Below are 19980 nucleotides of genomic sequence, written 5' to 3'. Positions count from 1 at the left end.
GGTCAAAAATTAACCCGGCGAAAATATCCCACTACGTTATTTTATGATAGGATAGACCTTCAGACAGTAACTAGTAATGTATGAGAACTTTTGTGAAAGAATACATGTGACAAAATGTTAATTTATAAGAATCATATATTGTGGCTTCAAAATAAGGTACACATAGTCCTGGACAGAGCATAGGCCTATTGTATTTAATTTAATTCACAAATATTGCAAATTTTCCAAGTTCAAGTGTAGACTTGTAAACAAAGGATATCTTTTATATTGCAAAAACTACTATGCAACAGAAAAATTTTATAGTGTTTTGTTTAAAATGTGTAGTATTATGTTATGTGATACCAGCTGAATTATAAAAGGCCTTGTCCTGTGTGCCATTTCACAAAGACTTTGTAGCATTCTCAAGTTTGATTTGTTAACCCATACAGGTAGCCCAATTGGGCGACTGTGAAGCTTTACCCCATCTGGGTGGCTCATCAACATTTGCTTCCGTGACTTGTTTCCTGTCTAACAGTCTTCCTGTCCCATACAATCCTGTGGTTAGGAGAAAATTTGGGCAACTTTTGGATGATTTGACCTGCGATTTTGGCTGTAATTTTTTGGCAACCCTGGTCACAGAATCCACATTGTCCTGGGATGATGGTAAATATGTAGGATTGAGGGTATTTGTGGATTCTAATGACTAATCTAGTGCAACAGCAGGTCCATGGAAATTTATGAGGGATGATAAAATACCTAGAACAGAAAATAAATCCAAATGATTCTATGGGTCTTTGTGAAACAACAAATAAGCCCCTGGACTTAGTGAAAACATGATAGATTAATAATATAATCAGATGATGCACCAAGTGGCAAAGTCCAGTATTATCTCATCTCTACTGCTCAGCGCCAGAAGTGGGCAAGTGCAATAGCTGCCGTGTCATGTGTAGTTGCCATGTAGAAGAGTATAAAGTTCTGTGTGTAAATTGCCAAATGTTCACAGGGCAGCTATTGCACTTACCTACTTCTGGCACTGAGCAGTCAATCTGTTCATGATAACCAATCATTCCATGAAGTGTGCTCGTGTAATGCACAAAATGCTTCACCCACTATGCTCCTGTTATGCGTCATCACGCATTTGTTAAGCGTAACCGAAATAATGATCGAGCCACCTGTTGGTGGGCTATATCGACTGCTCAATGCCAGAAATGGGTAAATGCATAGCTGCCCTGTGAATATTTGGTAATTTACACACAGTATATTATACTCATCTACACATGGTCGCTACACGTGGCAGCTATTGCACTTGTCCACTTCTGGCACTGAGTAGTCGACATGTGCCTCTTTAATCTTTGTGTGACTTATTCGCTGTCGTAGTGCACGTTATAATATGACCGTTGCTAGGTCAACTGGATCACGCTTTTTTTGTTACGAACCACTGATCAAAATGATCACAACACAAAGCCTATGGCATATCAAAATTCGGAACAGGTGTATGGGCCCAGGCTTGAAGCAGTAACCAATGGTTACTAACATGCACTACGACAGCGAATTAGAAAGCAACAAAAGCTAACCTACAGGGATATTTATGTGCAGAATACAAGTGGTAATTTTGTTTGTGCATTAAAAAATTCATCCACAGTTCACAGCTGTAAAACAAAACCATTTTGAGAACTTGTGTCTTAATTTCTGTTGGGAGATTCATTAGATTATATTTTGGGAGTTTTTAATGTTAGGAACTGGAAAAATGAGAATTGTTGGAGCACTTGTATAATGTGGTATTCCACTCCTGCTGGTACCCTGTGATTCTTGTGAGAATGGTGTGTCATGTCAAACGGAATAAAATCTTTTAAGCCGTGAAAGGAATATCCGGAATGATTTTTTTAAAATGTGAAACCTGTTAGCTGTACGTCCCAAAAAGTGAACCAAAATGACGTACTTTAACTGTTAATAACCCTGATTTACAAAGCAAAGGAGCTTGTTTCATTTCAACCATTATAATTTTGTCAGTTGAGCACAACTCACAACTCATATTGGTTATTTCACCCTTGTCTACCATTTAATTATGCTCTAGAAGTCTTTGAAAAACAAAGTGTCATGAGAGGATAAAAAACACAATTATAAATTAAGCCTATCTTTGACCAAGTAAAAAAAATATTAGTTTCTCATCCTAACTTTTTTCAAAAAGGAGGATGAGGGTACATTTTTTTTGCCTTTTCCAAAACAACAGGTTTTTTTCCCCAAAGACAATAGATCTAGTGTCTTTTCGACAAGACTTCCATATGACTCGCGCAAATATAGGTAGGGAACAAACTAGAAAAGGTACTGACATCGAATTGAAATTTTGTCTTTTTATTGGGTTTTTTTTTGTAAACAAAAAAAAATGTTTTTGATGCAGCAGCTAAAAAGATGCGGGCGGGGACAAGTGGAGAAACTTTCTTTTTTTTTACTTGACCCTATGAGTCACATACCAAAATGTAAAATCTAGTGAATCAAAAACAGGAAACAAACCTTCCATTTCATTTTAACCCCTGGTGTTGTCACTTAACATTGACTATGTGTACGCATGATCGTTCCCAATTTCAGGAAAAAAGGGGTTATTTTAAAACTATGTTCTCAATGATTGGGTTATTTTTGACAATGGTGTACCGTGTACTCGATATAAAAAAATAGGATTTTTTGAATCATAAGAATGTTGAAATACTCATTATGCATACTCATGAATGATGCATGGCTTGTTGCTTGAAGTATACATTGTAGATAACTGTATCATATCAACCACATGATGCATCCAACTGGGTATATTTGTATATACTTTTCTGTTATTTGTTTTCCTCATATGTTAAAAGTACAACAGCTAGAGGTCTCCTTGGAAAAAATGAATCGGAACAGGTGTTTTTTGTGTGTGTTCTTGAAATGTTAAAAAGGGATGCTTTTGTAAAAGTGTACTTGAAATGCAAAAAATGGGGGTATTTTTAAGGCTAACTTGTACCAGTTTTTGTGTAAAATAGCGGTAACAAATGAGTGCTGAAAATGTTCTTGAAACCGCACAAAATAGGGGGGTATTTTTGACTTTAGGGAATGATCATGCGTTACGCCTTTGAATAGGAAGTGACAACACCGGGTTTTAACCCAAGTGTAATAACCAAAGTATTACAGAACTCTGGTATTGTAAATGGGTTTCAAAATTTTTTTTTAAAATATTTTTTATTATTTTTCCTATTTGCTTCCTTTGTTTCTGAAATTGTTGTGATGAAAAGACATCATGTTAAGAAGTTCATAGTTATCATTTATAAACATATTGCAAACACTTTCTTCAAGCTAGGCCTAGGCTTGGGGGGAAATATAACAAAAATATTAGGGGGCCGCACCAGTTTATGATGTGTTGATTAACACTTTGCATTTGCAATTGCAATTTTACACAGAAATGAACGGTGAAAAAATAACATAACAACAAAGGAGTTCACCGATTTTTAAAGTGTGGACGGTATACATGTTATTTTTTTTACTTGGCCTAACAAGAGAAATCATAACAAATTAAAAGGAATCTAATCGTTTTATCACCCAAAGAGCTCCAAAGCTCTATTTTATTGATTTGTGTTTGCTTTTATTATTTGGTTTTAGTATTTATTCCCATAGATTTTATTATTTTATACTCTACTATATTCTCTGTTTATTCCAAAAGGATTCAGGCTATTACTATAGAGGGCGCACTTGCTTATATTATAAACAGCCTGTCTCCCATTATGATGTGTTGTGAAAAAATAATCATAAATAAACTTAGTATTAGTAGCATCAAGTAACCTGGTTTTAGGGGTGATTTGATGTCAACAAAGGTGCCACAAACAACTATATGTGAATTTGGATATCATTCTACTAGTGTACAGACTGACACAGCAGCATCTTGACAGTAGCAGTGGGAAGTATCGTATGTAACGCTAAGTTTAGGTAAGCTTAAACTTAAATCTATTTACATATTACTAGTATTCAGCATGCATAATAATAGTCTGTCAACTCAGAAGTACAAAGTAAATAGACCTCAGAAACTGGAGGTATGAGAATGATTACCGTATAAAAACCCCGTCTACAAGCATATAGAGTGCTTCTGATGAAAGCTACATTAATCCACTTCTACTTCTACTTCTACGACGATACTCAGGATACGACAGGATCCATAAGTAAGGATGTAGTGTCAAGGAAACTGGTCATGCTCATGCACGGTGCAAAGTCCAATGTGCTAGGTGCTTTATATACAAGTTGACAGTCGTCGTGCGAGTAAAAATTGAACATGCCTTTACATGGCATTTGAGACAGCTCGGAAGGCCTCTACTGACGGAGAGGTCAGGATTGAAGCGGGGAGGGCATTCCACCAGGTGATTGTTCTGGGGAAGAAGGCGTACTGGTAGAGTTGAATACGAGCAGGAATGATCTGGAATTTGTTAGGGTGGTAGTACCTGGTGCTTGAAGGTGGCATCTGGATGAGGATATGATCTGCATTGATGGCCACAGACTTGGTGACGATTTTGTACATCAGAATAAGGCATGCTGATTTGCGCCGGTTCTCAAGGGAATCCCACTGCAGTTCGTGGAGCATAGATGACACGCTGTCCCGGTGATGGTATCTTGAAAGTTTACCTTTTGCTTGCATATTTTTCGAGTTATCTTGTCACAAAAATCGTGCAATATTGTCAAAAGTGAACTATGAGAAATCGACGTTTTAGTAAAAAAAATGTCAAAATTATGCACAAAATGTCCTTATATTTTAAAACGGCAAGACTTTCACGCTTGTAAAAGCTGTATATGGTGCATGGTCTAAAATGCATCTTTTTGCACCAATGAATATATAATGTCTGCTTTTAGTGCGCCAAAATTCAAAATAATTAAAAAATCTAAATGGCATTTTGACTGCAAATTTTTGTTTTGTTTGCACCGCATTTGCCGGCGTTAACAACATACCGAATGCGCCTTGATTGCGTTGGACATACGCGCAGAGTTGCGCCGGCGTCACTTTGACTTGAATCGCGCAAGATAATCACAATATTTCGCATTCGCATTTCTGACTCATTATTTCCGCCAATTTACTAAGCTGTCTTGAGCCATGTGACTTTTTAGAGTCTCACAAATGCTCAGCATAAATCAAGCAAAAATACGTGTAAATATTAACAAGTTGTATTTTATCAGTTTCAAGTGAAAGAATACATCTTAGTGTTGATAAATATCAAGAAATCTCAAATTCGGGCGTGGACGAATGTGTCTTCCATTACTCTGGCCTTAATATGAGGCCCAGGTAAGGATATTCATTGACTGATGAGAGCTGGTTTCCTCCCAGGTGGTATTCACGGATGGTGTTATTTCGACGGAGGGAGAATCTCAGAGTGTGGCATTTGTCCACATTAAACTTCATCTGCCACTTGGATGACCACTGGTCCAGACGGTTTAAGTCTTGTTGGAGTAGATCGCAATCGCCAAGGCTGGACACAGGTCTATATAAAAGGCAATCATCCGCGAAGAGACGGAGCTTAGATGAAATCCCAGATGGAATATCGTTGATAAATGATAAGAAAGAGTAGTGGCCCAAGGACCGTCCCCTGAGGGACTCCTGAAGTGACATCAACGTATTCAGATGACTGGCCATCAATGACAACCCGTTGAGATCTTTTAGTGAGGAAGGTGCCATTGTGGAGTTTGAGCAAATAAATTACGGATTCAAGCTTATACAAACAAGTATTATTTTAAGACCAATCTATTGTATTGGTATATTTACCCTTGCTTCGAATTAATTTAGCTTTAATAAAAAACTATATATATGCTTATGGACGGGGTTTTACGGTATTTCAGTGCACTGTGTGTGTAAATGCTTCTTTGGCGTGCTAACTGCTGCATGATTTGTACTTGCCAAGCGCACCACTCTCTTTGCATGGCGTTTTTTAACATGCAGTCGCAGTACTTAAGCATTGACTCCTGATGCCACAGATTTGGTTTGTACTTCTAGGTTGAAGCATAGTTCTGGCAGAGAAGACCGGCAGTTGTTTACATTTTGAGAGCATGCACAGCATAAACACAGAAGTGGTGTTCAGATTGGCTGACTCATCGCCTGGCAGTCATAACAACATACTGATAATCTGACTGGCCAATTACGTGTCAAAATGTTGCTTGGCACACATAAAGGACACCCGCGTCAATCTGAGCAAGGGACGGCCATTCTCTGAAACCGAGTGTAGTATACAATGTACTCAGAATCATAGTTATGCGGTACTCAAAACTCTAGTCTCAAGCCTCGAATTTGCACACAATATAGTTACACACTGGAGGCTAGAGTCCTGTGCTGTCATTTTTCGGTAGATCAGCATTGTCATTTTTTGCAAAGTGTAATTAAATTAATGATAGTTATTTTGATGAGTCAACTGTATCTTTTAGAGCAAAGGTTGCCTAAGTTAAAAAGTACAATTTTAGCAACATTTTTGATGCGATCACCCATCGTGATTGGCTGTGTTTACTTTCGAACCTTCATTGCTTTACACAAGATGTATGTGTCATGCTTCATCAACTCATTTTCATATTTTTTTTCTTTCCAGCACAGATATGGAAGAATTACAATTTAAATATTCCAACTCAGATTTTATTTTAAGGACACCATCATGGCAAAATCCTTCGACCAAAAGCAAGGTGAGGTTTACTTAAAAATACACATTTAGACAACCATAGCACATAGTGACGTATTTGCAAACTGCATGCAAGCCTACATAAAATATATAAAAGAAACCCATTCCAGTCTAACGAAGACATTCATAAAGTTAACATAAATACCATTTTAAAAACAAATACTTCACTTTATTTGAATATTTATCAAATAAACATATATCATTTTGTGAAACGGCAATAATTGCACATTGTGAGATACAACGAAAATAACACCATTGTATTTCAATGCGACAAAATATATTAGTGAAACTGTAAAAACTGATTTTTACGCAAATTTCCAGAATCTTAATTCTAAAAATTCTATTTGCATTTCCAGTACTGTTTTCAATTACAGGCATGAGAATTTTCCTGCTTTTGCAGGATTTCCTACTTTTATGTGGTCCAAATTTCCGCGCTTTCTTTTAATTCAGCCCGTTTTTAGCCTCATTTCACACGCTTTTTCAGGCTTTTTCAAACGTTTCAGCTTTTTCATGGATGATCATTCTCATGCCTGCAATTAAGTTTTCTTAATGCTACAATGTATTTGCATGTGCAATATTATTTTCAGTTTGATAGCGTTTTGATGAGTCGATGGGATAATGCTGTAACCAATTTCAAAAGTTTCAGGTTTTTTCATGGATAATCATTCTCATGCCTGCAATTAAGTTTTCCTTATGCTATTTGCATGTGCTATATTATTTTCAGTTTGATAGCGTGTTGATGGGTCGATGGGATAATGCTGTAACCAATGGTTGCTTTCGATATACCCTTGACGACTTACAGACCAAACTAATACCAGGCCCAATGAAGTACATTGCACAGGTAAGATTATATACCTCATCTAAAGATTCCCGTCATCTGATTGGTTAACAGCGCAGGCATAGTTTTGACTATGACCGCAAAAGTAACTATTCCCTGGGCATAGTTCTGCGTGTGCGTTGTTCCCAGCGTAAAATGATATTACGCACGCGTTAATGTTTTCGCGTGCTATAATTACATGGAAATCACAGATTGTAATGATCTGTGCCGTTCGCATTGAAACTATTAATTTCTCTTCCCATATACCCAAAATCAAATTCTTTTAACCAAACAGATGACAAGAATCTTAAGATTTGGTATATAAAACAAATATTGACTGCTTTTTATTCGGCGCATAGTTAAAATTATAGGCCCGCGGTGATCTCAAAACCATGACTATGGCCCGAGGCATAGGGCCTATAATTTTAACCATGCCCCTCATAGCAGTCAATATTTGTATAATATAGCATGTCAATTCTGATGCATACCCAGCAAACACAAACATTTTTATTGGAAACATTTAAGTGTCGGGTTATATGTAAAGGGTGTAAAATGTTTAAAATAACATTCTAAAAACATTTTTGAAAAGTTGATGCTAAGTAGTCTAACATAATTGTTATTTAAGTACGTGTTAACAAAACATTTACAATAACATTTTGACAACATTTATAAAATGTTATTGTATTGCTTTTTCGTATAAAACATTTTCATGACCTTTATATAACCCCACATTTAGATATTATTTTAATAACATGTTTTAACATTTTTGTATTTGCTGGGAACATGTATGGTTCTCAAGAAAGCTGATATGTGAAGGTATATCTGGAAACACTATGTGATAGCTGAAAATAGTACTACCAAGTCTTTGACTGTAGCATTTTGAACTATTGTTATTCTTTCTGCCAGGGGCGTAGCAAGAGCCTCGGGGGCCTATGGACAAGAAACAGTGCAGGGCCCTTTAGCAGGGCCAGATTTACCATTGTGCCAGGGGCCCCACAATTGTCCTGTGCATGTTCCTCTTAGCCCGACAACACCAAAATATGGGAAAATTGTAAAATTTGCGCATTTCGCACATATCATACTAGCCCTTCACATTGCAAAATTCACCTTCATTTTGGGCTAAAATGGTCTGAAAATGAAAATTTTGTTCGCGCGCAAATGTCCTAGTAAGATCGGAACAAAATAATTATGCTTATCTCCAATACTTCTGCCACCACTGTTCATCTTAATAATAGGCCCCCAATTGTAAACCATACTTGGCCTCTTGAGTGCACATGCCTTCCTCACAGTGAGTTTGGGGCCTCCAAATTTTGGGCTGGGCCGGTAAATTCGGCCCTGCCTTTAGTATCTCCTTAATCAGCGTTATTTCATTTTCTCTTTTGCTTGGGGCCCCTGAACCCTTGGGGGCCCATGGACCTTGTCCACCCTGTACCCCCGCTTGCTACGCCCCTGCTTTCTGCTGATAAAAGTCTGTGTGATGCGTCTTGATGACAATGTTTCAGAGGTATTCTTCTTTGTGATGTATAACCTTCCTCCTTTGCATTTCAACTTCAGTAACCCTTTTCTTTCTTATCTTTCAGTTGAATCTGAAGCGAGCTAGTGACAGAAGGAAGCCCCAAGAAATGTTAAGCCTGTCTCAACCATTCAACCCAAACAAGTTTAATTTTACCAAGATCAATGACAAAGAGGTAAGTTTTCAGTGTTATGTGATGTTTTGATCAAAATGATTGATACCTGTCTTGTCAGTTGAAGCGTAGGACCCACTTAAGGCCATAATGTGTGATTTGCTTCACAGCGACGCCCTCAATTTTACTCGGATTTCTACTTTTTGCATAATTATAATGCCCAGTGGTACACTAAAATACCACGTAAAAGACTAAGCCTGAAGTGCTTTAATAACAGTAAAATTTAACTTTTTATATTAAAAGCGGGTCGACCCGGTTTTATTCAGAGTTCATTGATCGACTGCTTGCTAACATCTCCCTTAGCTTATCTCACCTTATGTGTACACACATCGAGCGCGATGCTCCGTGCAGTTATATGTATTACGATCGGCAAGCATAGTACACGCATTGTAGGTGCTGGAATGAAATCACAGTTTTCTTCGTTATACCTCATTAGTTTGACTCGAAATTAAAAGGGGATAATGTGATCAGTGAAAACAAACATTTAAATAAGAATCCATTCATTATGCAAATCACACATTATTGCTTTAAGGCCACATGAAATGACCAGGATTTCATAGTTTGATTGTTTTGCAAGACCTGTGACACAAAAACTTGATAATTTATTGTGTACTATGCCTAACCCACCTACTCACACACGTTACAGTGCAGACATGTATTAATACAGGTTGTATCTTTTTTTTTATGGAATTTTCATTTTGTTTATTAATTTTAAAATATAATGATGCATAATTTTAAAATATTTTCAACTGAGATTAATTTATTACCATGGTGGCACAAAGAGGCAAAATACTTTCACAGTATGTTTCCCAGGAGCATTTCAAAATAGTTGGTATTCTGGTAAATTCAACATATGTGACATGATCTGGTCCATGGGGCCAAAGGAGGCATTTTTGAAAATTGAGTTATTATAACTAATATTGAAATACCCTACCACGTTTTCACACAGAAAGAAGGCAGGATTCCCCTCGCTAAGCGCGCGCCTCAGGAAAGCTCGGTCATAAAACGGATGGATTATATGCATCAGTGACACACCCTGCCCAGGATTTTAACAAAAGAAGGCTAGCACAGGAAAGCTGCAGGATGGTGCACACCTTCCTGTGTAAGGGAATTTCAATATGAGCCCTAACATAGAGCTATCATATACTGAAAACACCAGAGGTTTAGCACATTTGGTTTTAAAGTTATGAAGTTTTGTGATGCCTTTTTTCTTATGTATTTTATTGTTTTTTAACCCCATATTTTTGCCTCTATCTCAATTTCAAATTTGCCGCCTTTGGCCCCCCATGGACCAGATCGTGTCACATATTTAAATGTCTTGTATTATGCGTGTACAACAATCTTTTTGAATATCTTGCAGATTTTGATTGAGCTGTGTCCAGATAGCAGTATAAAGAACAAAGACAAAGGTGGAACAATTGTAGCTAAGGACTGCATAACAAACAATGGGTGTGCTGATCCAAATACCGATGTAACTGAAGAAAAAAAGGAAGGAAATGGTGCTTTAGAGGGAGCTGCTAAGAGGCAGAAGACAACAAACAGTAAACATGTAGTGATTATCAATGTCAGCCCTCTTGAGTACTGTAATATACTGCTTGTGCCAAATATACAGGACTGTCTACCTCAGGTAAGTTGATTGTACTATGTCAGCCCTGAAACTGTCAAGCAGAAATCCTTTTAGAAGTACATCTGGCCATGCTATTGCTTGTTTTATGAAGGCATATTACTTAATTATACAGGTGTATGTGATATTTACTGTTACCGGTATTTTGTAATTTTCAGCATTTCCTGAATAATTTTATTTTATTTTATTTTTTCAGATGTTTACACAAGAAGGGATACAGGTTGCTCTCGAAATGTTACTTCTAAGTTCAAAAAGGTAATTATTTAATCATGCTAAAGTGCCATCCAAATGTATCAATGTTTTTTATCTGTAAATGAGAATATTTGTGTTCTGCTAGCACAAACCTGGAAAAAGTCACCAAATAATGTTTTTTCACAGCAGTGAAATGATGCCACTTGCATGCACAGTTTATCCCTTACATATCCTGTGTCTTGAATAGCTATATAGCCCACCAACCTTGTGGTTAAAGAGACTAGGAAATAATTCCTAATATCTCATACCTTAGTTTGTATGCCTTTATCTAATCTTGCCCCACTAACAACTTACTATTTAGCCCTTGGTCGGGGAAGAGTCTGTTAAATGTAGGAATTTGTTAGCCTTTTTTATAAACATGTTTGTAATTGGCTGATAGCCATCACATGCTGACAATACACATAACTGATTGGTTACCAGGTCATGGCCAGGCCTGAGCACAAAATAAACATCATCTGTATAGAAAACTATGCAGCAGGCGATTTACTTCAGAAAATTACTACATTGCACAAAACTAAGTCCATTATCTATAGTTAATTGAATGTTTATTGACTATGATAACCCATGTGTATAAACCTGTATAATATTGGTGTTCAGTTCATAAAATAGGACCATGACCCTGACAAAAGCTAGCAAGAGCAAATGGCTGTGTAATCAGTGTTTACTTTAGTGATAAAGGCATCTTGCAATTTTCTTCGTATACTTATAGCCAAATTTGTTTCCTGTATAGGTAGCTTAATAAAAATTCCTTTAAAAAAGGAATGGGGCGCCCAATGTGAGCTTGGTCGTGATGTGGTGAATTTCATGGTGTTTAGATTTGGTATTATTATCTCTTGCAAACCCGGTGACACCTCATTATAGAAATCAGATCTGTCGATAGGTTGTAAGAGGGGATAGCCTTTTCCAGGCACAAATTGCACCATATATATAGAAAGCTTTGCTACTTTGCAACACAATAAAAACTTAAATGCAAAATGAGATCCTGTAGGTGGCTCCCGAGGGGGCTTAAAAAACTAAATGCAAAATGAGGTTTAAAAAAAATATTGTTTTCCAGAGTCAGGACGCAGGTATCATTATTAAGCCTCATATCACTTATTTATTGTTGAATAAGTGCAGAGTAGGTTAGATATGAATATTAAATGTTAGACCAAAGTAGCTCAAAGTACATGTACTATACACCTGATCCGTGAACTTGTCTTTTTTAATAACAAATTCTTGTTGAGAATTATTGACCTATTTCTTAACAGAGTCAAGACCACTTTACAAAATCATTCATATCGGTATAATTCTGGTACATCCTACGCACCCTGTGTTTTAGGGTTAGGTAAGGGTTATAATTAGGGTTAGGATTAGGCTTAGTGTTATAATTAGGGTGGGTTAGGGTATACAAGAATTATTCATTCATATCTTGCAAAATTAGTTCTATAAGCATGATCTTGATCTCATTTTGAAGCGATCTCATTTTGAAGCTTTTTTAGGTGTTTCCTTGTATATAGATGTCAAAAAGGTGGATTGATCCTGGTTTTATTACAGCAGATCACACTTTGCGAAAATTCATTCTATCTAATGATGACACAACAACACAAAATATGGTGCTTTGCTTTGCAGGCATGCCTAGTTATTAATGTTCCATAAAGGATAAAGATTATCCCAATCTCTTAACTAAACTACTTACTGTTCAAGAGTAATTATTAGTATTTTAAAAACATGCCCAAAGATCAGTGTATACTATGATGTAGAAAATCTAACACTGCAAAAAATTGAAAATAATTATGCACAATATCATGTTTGTAACTAATATGTTAGGTTTATGAGTAATGTATAAATATATTCCACCATACAGGTCTTTCCGTGTGTGTGGGAATAGTCTCGGAGCCTTTGCATCTGTCAATCATCTACATTTCCATGCCTACCATCTGAATTATGAATTGAAAATAGAAACAGTGGTAAGTTATTGTGCATTGTCTTGTGAGTGATGTCACAGACAACAATAGTTGCCTTCTCTCTTTGTACTACCACTGCAGTTGCCATTCTACAGCGCTTTCTTGTGTTATTAAATATCTGCATAAGACATGCTTTGCCCACAAATGCAGAAAAAACATCTTAGCATGATAAAAAGAGCAGTTCCTAAGTACATAAGATATGAAAAATAACCTTTAATAATTAAGGTCCTGGTTACTATGTCAGCCATATTTGTCAACTTTGCTGAGTATTAAATTAAGCTAGTAAACTGCTCAAATAAAGAAAGTCCGCACTTATGTAACCCGTCCTACACCAAAACCTAATCTTGTTATGACAATTTGATTGATAAGGTCGTGTGCAGAATCTTGTTAGCTCCAATTTGATACCAAATTTGGTGCATTTTCAAAAGTTGCAAATTAAAAACGGACCATGTGGACCTGTAGAGGTAAATGGCAGAGCGTAACCATTGACATAGCCCGAAACTAACGCTAGGTCATATCGATTGCATCGTGCCCTATTATTCATCAGTAAAGCACTGTAGCAATCCATGCGTTCTAAATTAGCAATTGAATAAAGCGCTCACTTGGGATAGTCGACATGGGTTCATCATGGGCAAGCAAGCTTGACCACATTGCCACGCTAAGCAATTTTGACCGTGTATCGTTTTGAAATGCACCAAATGCCATAAACTGGTATCAATCTTAGTCACTTTTGAGTGTTTGGGAGCAAATTTGGTATCATATTGGAGCTAACAAGATTCTGCACACGACCGTATCAATTAAATTGTTATAACAAGAGCAGGCTTTGGTGTAGGATGGGTTACATAAGTGCAGACTTTCTTTATTTGAACAGTTTATAATAGACACTAAACAAAAAGAAGTGACCTTATCTGCTTGTTCTCTGTTTCAGCCCACCAAGTTAGTCCACGGCCCATGCCATGAGTTACTAGACTGGCCTGCACGAGGGTTTATATTCCAACTAGATGAGGCCACAAATGTACAGAAATTAGCAAGGTGAGACTGCAGGTGTTAGTGGGTTTGTGTGTGAGAGAGAGAGGGTGCAAGGGGTGAGTGGGTATATGTGATGTGATCAGCAGAATCGGTCAGAAGTTAGAAATATTGATTTTGAGGTATAGCCAAACAAAGGAAATAATTATTCCCTTTCATTTCCTACTGTTTTGTACACTCTTTAACTGCTCCTATCTTTTGAAATGGTTGTCCAAATTCAATGGGGTTTTCTGCAAAATGTAGCTTTGCAAATGCTGTTTACAATCCTATAAGAAACTGAAAACTGAATATGTCAGACTTCAGACTGATTTTGCTTGATCACACCACATATGTTTTCACTTTTGTTTCCTCTTGTTTTGGAAACGCCTTAATTGCTCATATCGCTGGAACTGGTTGTTCAATTTCAATGGTGTTTTCTGCAAAATCCAGGTTTGTGAATCCTTTTTACTATCCTATAAAAAACTGAAAATTTATTATTGCCGAGTTCCGACTGATTTTGCTTGATCACACCACATATAGGTGTGTGTGAACACTTGTATGTAATATATCAGAATGTCCACAGAGTTGTACACACAAAAATACTCTGAAAAATGACATCAAATGTACTGTGTTTTCACTATCTGATGCTCACAACAAGTAGCTACACACACAAAGTAACAAACTTGCATGTTTTGCACACTATGCCAAATCAGCTTTGTGGCCCTAAATCACTGTGATACCATATAACAATTTGGGGACTTAGAGTTAACAAATCATGCCCTAGACACCCCCAACTTTTGCATAGGTGCACAGAGACAATTAGTAGCAAGTTCTTTGTCCAGCAGAATTTCAAGAATTTCGAAGCCCGGGGGGGGGGGGTACTCAGTACAAATGACCTTACGGGGACGTGCCGCAAATATGGGTAGCATTTTCAGCCTTTTGGTATATCAATGACCCCTTTTTCAAACCTATTTTGGTATATATGAATGGGTCCTTTTTTCAAAATTTTCTCAATTTTTTCAGAAAATAGCCCAATTTGTCCTTAATTTAGCCAAAGTTGTCACAATTTTCCCAAAATTATGGGAAAATTTGTAAAAACTAAGACAATTTGAGTTAAATTTGCCCGAAAATGTTGACTTTTGGTATATCAATGGGTCCAAATTTCTTGAAAAATTGGTATATGTGACAGTCCACGGCGAATGAGCCGTAAATTCCTCCCCCGGTCAATTTTGTTTTATTTCGTGTTTAAAAAATAAACATCATAAAATTAAAAATGGTATATCATTTGACTTCAAACGATATCCAGAAGCTGGGTTATGGTTTGTTAAACTTTGCTCCTTCAACAAAATTATAGGTTTTTACGTGTGTCTCTTTTTCCACATTGTTGGCAATAAATATCAAACAGTCATAATTGGCGGTCATTTCAAATCATCTCCAAGTCAACAAGGTTTAAGAAAGTTCTCTCATTGTTAATTGTTGGTTATGCATACCTGTACAAAATACAATGCCTGGTAACCCACCACTTGAACAGGATTTAGCAATATAAGCAAACAAAGACCAGAGCTATTAAAAGTTATATAGCCATCTAAGGTAGAAGCTTATTATCCACTTCAACAATAGGATTATTGATTAGTTTTTGACTATCGAAATGAGACGGATGTCGGGCCAGCTTAAGTTACCGATGAATATGACCTTCGTACACATTTTACACCGTAACTCAGAATACAATTTAGGGAATTTACGGCTCATTTGTGCTGCCGGGTCACATATTTATGGGTCCACTTTCAAATTCTCATGCACGTCCCTACCAAAACCAAACTTGAGTACCCCGGGTTTCAAGTAGCTAGTTGTTGAGAAGAGCAGACTAGCACACTGCATGGACCAGAGTCTAGCACAAATACTGAGAGAGCTATAACGTACATGTAACTGCTAATAATCATGTGCTTGACAGAGACTTACTGAAGACATTTTGAAAACACACTTTTTTCAAGTTTTTGGAAAGGTAATGATGCAAATTATGTAAACTGCATATACATAGTTGATTATCCATTATGCATTATCAATAAATGACATTGTCATAAATTGTTGTAAATTTTGTTTCTTTTTTCCCCCTTGGCAGGTATATTTACACAGTAGCCAATCATTTACATAGCAATGAGATAGCACATAATATATTCCTAACCAGGGGTGCATCATTAGGTTCAGAAGCAGATGGACTGCAGGGTGATACTCAAGAAACAGTCAGGGCTATTATATGGCCAAGGAAATCATGTTTTGGTAAGATCTAAGTTGTATAAAGAAAGTGTATTGAATTTATTGGTTTTCATATTGTATCCCGATGTTCATGATGGTGTAATCTCACCAAAATTTGTGGTAGGAAAAAAATTATATAATTTTTTTTCCCCTTGAGTGACCACTACACGTAAATGTTGAAGAAAAAAAAATATGCACTTATCCGGATTCGACCTTTATGACATTTTGAATATAAGTTGCCTTCTTGCCCATGAGTAGCCAGTACACATAAATGTTGAAAAAGAAAAAAAAACCTTCTGAATTTGGCTGGATTGATCTTGAGACAAACACGTTCCCCATTAACAATAACGGCCTGAGTACTACAAAATACTACAAACAACTTAACTGCGTGTGCGTGCATCCAATGGGATGTGGTGACACAATCACCCTAAGTGTTATATAGGCCTGGCCACAAAAGACCTGTGGCTAAGTGTCGGTGACCTAGTGCTTGGCATGCGAGGGGTCTCTGGCTTGAATCCCGCCCAGAGCAAACTTGTACTTCTTTCTTTGTTTTCTCTCCTTATTCCTTCTTTCCCTTCCAGTTGCCAAAAAGCCCTTCAGTCGTTGGGGTTATTAAAGCCATAAGAACTGAGTGAATATTGACTCTTGGAGAAGTCTTAGATTCAATCTTAGTTCATCACATTCGAAGCTGAACAGTACTTTCCTGAAGACCTACACAAGCTTCCATGACAGTAATGGGCCAGTCCCGGTCCGTAGTCACATAACCAAATGAAGATGAAGTATTTTATTTTATTTCATAATACAGTATTAAAATACTATTCTGATGCAATTGGCAGTAATGATATATTTAATCCTCTTCCTGAACAATCGAGTATTACACAATTTGTTTGATATTAAAGTAAGTAATTTTCTTCTGATATATAAATGGATATTGTTTATTAACACAGGTGCCAAAACTGATGAAGTATTCAATGTAGCTGTGTGTGAGCTGGCTGGTCATCTACCTATATACAGTAAGTTATCATTAAAATCCACAAAGGGAGAGTAACTTCCTGGACTAAGTGTTCCTCCCACTTTGATCTTAGTGCAGGGTTGCCAAACTGATGATTTGGTAGGGCGACTCTCAGAGTTCGAAATAAGAAGCAAAAAGTGGTTGTGCAGCAGACAATCGGGTCCCTTTTTGGTTTGTCACGTTGTCCGTCACGTTTTTTGGTTGTCCGTCACATTTTTTGGTTGTCCGTCACATTTTTTGGTTGTTCGTCACATTTTTTGGTTGTCCATGTAGTAGAATAATGCTAACTTAGTAAAAAGTGGTGCAAAATATAATGTTATGATCAATGAGGTAGAACAACCGAGTACCTATTCCGCCATTCCAGGCAAATTTAAGACAAGTTAGCTTATTTCTGTGCTTAAGGGAGTACTACACCCCTGGCCAATTTTGTGCCTATTTTTGCATTTTTCTCAAAAATTATAGTGCATTGGTGACAAGTAAGATATGTATATTATAGGGGCAAGGCAAGGACTACAACTACTGCACTGAAAATTCAGCAACTCAAGGCAAGTAGTTATTGATTTATTGATCAAATATTGGTTTTCCCTCATTTTTGACTGTAACTCCACAACTGTTGTCTGTGCTGATATAAAATTTCCAGTGCAGTAGGTGTAGTCCTTGCCCCTATAATATACATATCTTACTTGTCACCAATGCTCTATAATTTTTAGAAAAATGTAAAATAGGCACAAAATTGGGCAGGGATATAGTACCCCTTAATATCGGAAGAAACCTGCTTGTTCTCTGCTTCTATCTTTTCTTCCACTTCTGATTTCAAATGCCATTGTTTGTTGCCTTTGAACTTTAACTCAAACGAGCGTATATATGTAGCGTTTCTATTCTGTCCTTGGTCAATGAACTCTGAGCTGCGACTTTGGGAAAATTGTTAAGTCTATCTTTAAAATATATCTTAGAAGTCACTTAATAACCCGGCAAAATCCTGTGTAGGAGCTGTAGATTTAACCATGGTTTATCTTGGCTGGATCCAGATTTGTAGTCGGACATAGTAAAAAAGCACAGTATACAAACTCACCCCCACAAACAAGCATAAATACAAACACAAGACCTATACCGATGTAGCTGGTTCGAGCGATACACACAAAGTGACAACACATCATTTTTTCTCTAACCATCTGAGTGAACAAACTTTGTAATGCTTTTATGAATTGAATTACGATATTAGCAAACACTTACTCACATGGTCTTCATCTCTGTTAGAAAATACATACGATAGATATGGATGTGCAATGGGTTAAGGGATCTGGAATAAGCGTTTAGAGCGTTTCAACAGTATTTTTTGTGGGACATGAGAGCACATCAGACATATCGAATTGCATTCTGAATACGAAGAATGTCTTTAAATAATTTTCATTTTTTGAAATTCACGATATACATGTAATACAAATTTTATGACAAATTATTAAAATTTGATATTTTTCAAATTTTTGATATATATCAGTCCTCGAAGTAAATTTTATAAATCTAATGACATATTCTTAAAGTGTATATAGCTGGGAGGAAAAGCTGACGATCAATTGAAAATTTTGACCTTTCATATTGAACATATGGATTTTTTCCAAAAAAGACCTAATTTTTTTGGTGTTTTAAAAAAAAAAATCCATATCTTCAATATGAAAGTTCAAAATTTTCAATTGATCGTCGGCTTTTCATCCCACCTATATACACTTTAAGTATAAATCATCAGATTTATAAATTATTTGATATCAGAAGGACATTCTTCGTATTCAGAATGCAAGTCGATATGTCTGATGTGCTCTAATGTCCCACAATAAATACTGTCCAAACGTTCATACCCCAGCCCTTAAGGACTTACAATGAGTTATAAAATGTTAGTGAATTGCACCCCAGCTGATGTACCACACAGGCATTACCTCAATTCTGCTCATTTATTGTCTTGTTTTGTTTTCAATTTCTAGGTAGAGAAGGTTATGCTAACCTGACAGAGGAGTGGACCATTGGACATGTCAATGAAGTATCTCTATCTCAACAAGCATTTAATACACTCAAGGAAGATATCAAAAAGTTACAATTTTGATGATGTATGACTGTATAGGCTGTTATTTGTCTGATATTTTTATACCTAGCATGTAAACTTGATGATATAGACTCATGACAATCAATAACATAATGGGATATCCCCGTTGAAATCCATACACCCCCTATGGAAGACATGACCTTAATCTTTCATCCAGGGAGTGTGAATTTCAAATGGGGTTACCTAAATAGGTGACTCCATTAGGAATCCCACATCTCCTGTATGGAAGATTAAGGTCATATCTTCCACAGTGGTGTATGGATTTCAACTGGAATAGCCCCATAGTTACAGGATATACATTCCATGCTATTGGCAACTTGTGTACTTTCTCGAAAAATTTACAATTGCAAAAATAATGGCTTTTAGGCAGTACTATATTTTTATTAAGGAACAATTGCACACTTTGTAGTACATGTAAAACAGTGCCTCTCTGTGCTGAATTATTTGATTGTATTTGTGCAGTGGGTGAGAGTATTGCTAGACATAATAGGTAACATAAAGAGATATGCATTCTCGCAGTCTGGAAAGTACTTAATTTAACATGCATGGTCCTCATTCAACTTTGATATGTTAGTGATGCAGAGAGGTGACCAAAAGTGCAAGAGCATGCCATCATGCAAGGAGTGAATTGTTTCCATTTTCAACTGCAACAT

At 36.7% G+C, this 19980-nt stretch overlaps 1 protein-coding gene across 2 annotated transcripts; it reads left to right on the top strand.

The window, feature by feature from the left end:
• The first annotated feature begins 3747 nt into the window (after window positions 1-3747).
• On the top strand, window positions 3748-19465 carry LOC140153646 (GDP-D-glucose phosphorylase 1-like). 2 transcript variants are annotated; one of them, XM_072176444.1, is made up of 11 exons: window positions 3748-3927; window positions 6560-6645; window positions 7366-7482; window positions 9039-9146; window positions 10504-10770; window positions 10964-11022; window positions 12863-12965; window positions 13891-13994; window positions 16087-16244; window positions 17168-17233; window positions 19209-19465. In XM_072176444.1, the coding sequence occupies exons 2-11, from the start codon at window positions 6562-6564 to the stop codon at window positions 19325-19327; spliced, it is 1185 nt and encodes a 394-aa protein (XP_072032545.1). In that variant the 5' UTR covers window positions 3748-3927; window positions 6560-6561; the 3' UTR covers window positions 19328-19465. The 2 variants fall into 2 exon arrangements, with proteins under 2 accessions (XP_072032545.1, XP_072032544.1); XM_072176443.1 differs by having other exon boundaries at window positions 6555-6645.
• The last annotated feature ends 515 nt before the right edge of the window (window positions 19466-19980 follow it).

This window comes from Amphiura filiformis, chromosome 5 (assembly GCF_039555335.1).
Source record: "Amphiura filiformis chromosome 5, Afil_fr2py, whole genome shotgun sequence".
NCBI classification, from domain to species: Eukaryota; Metazoa; Echinodermata; class Ophiuroidea; order Amphilepidida; family Amphiuridae; genus Amphiura; species Amphiura filiformis.
Note: the sequence above shows the minus strand (reverse complement) of the source record. Positions and strands in the feature narration are given on the sequence as shown.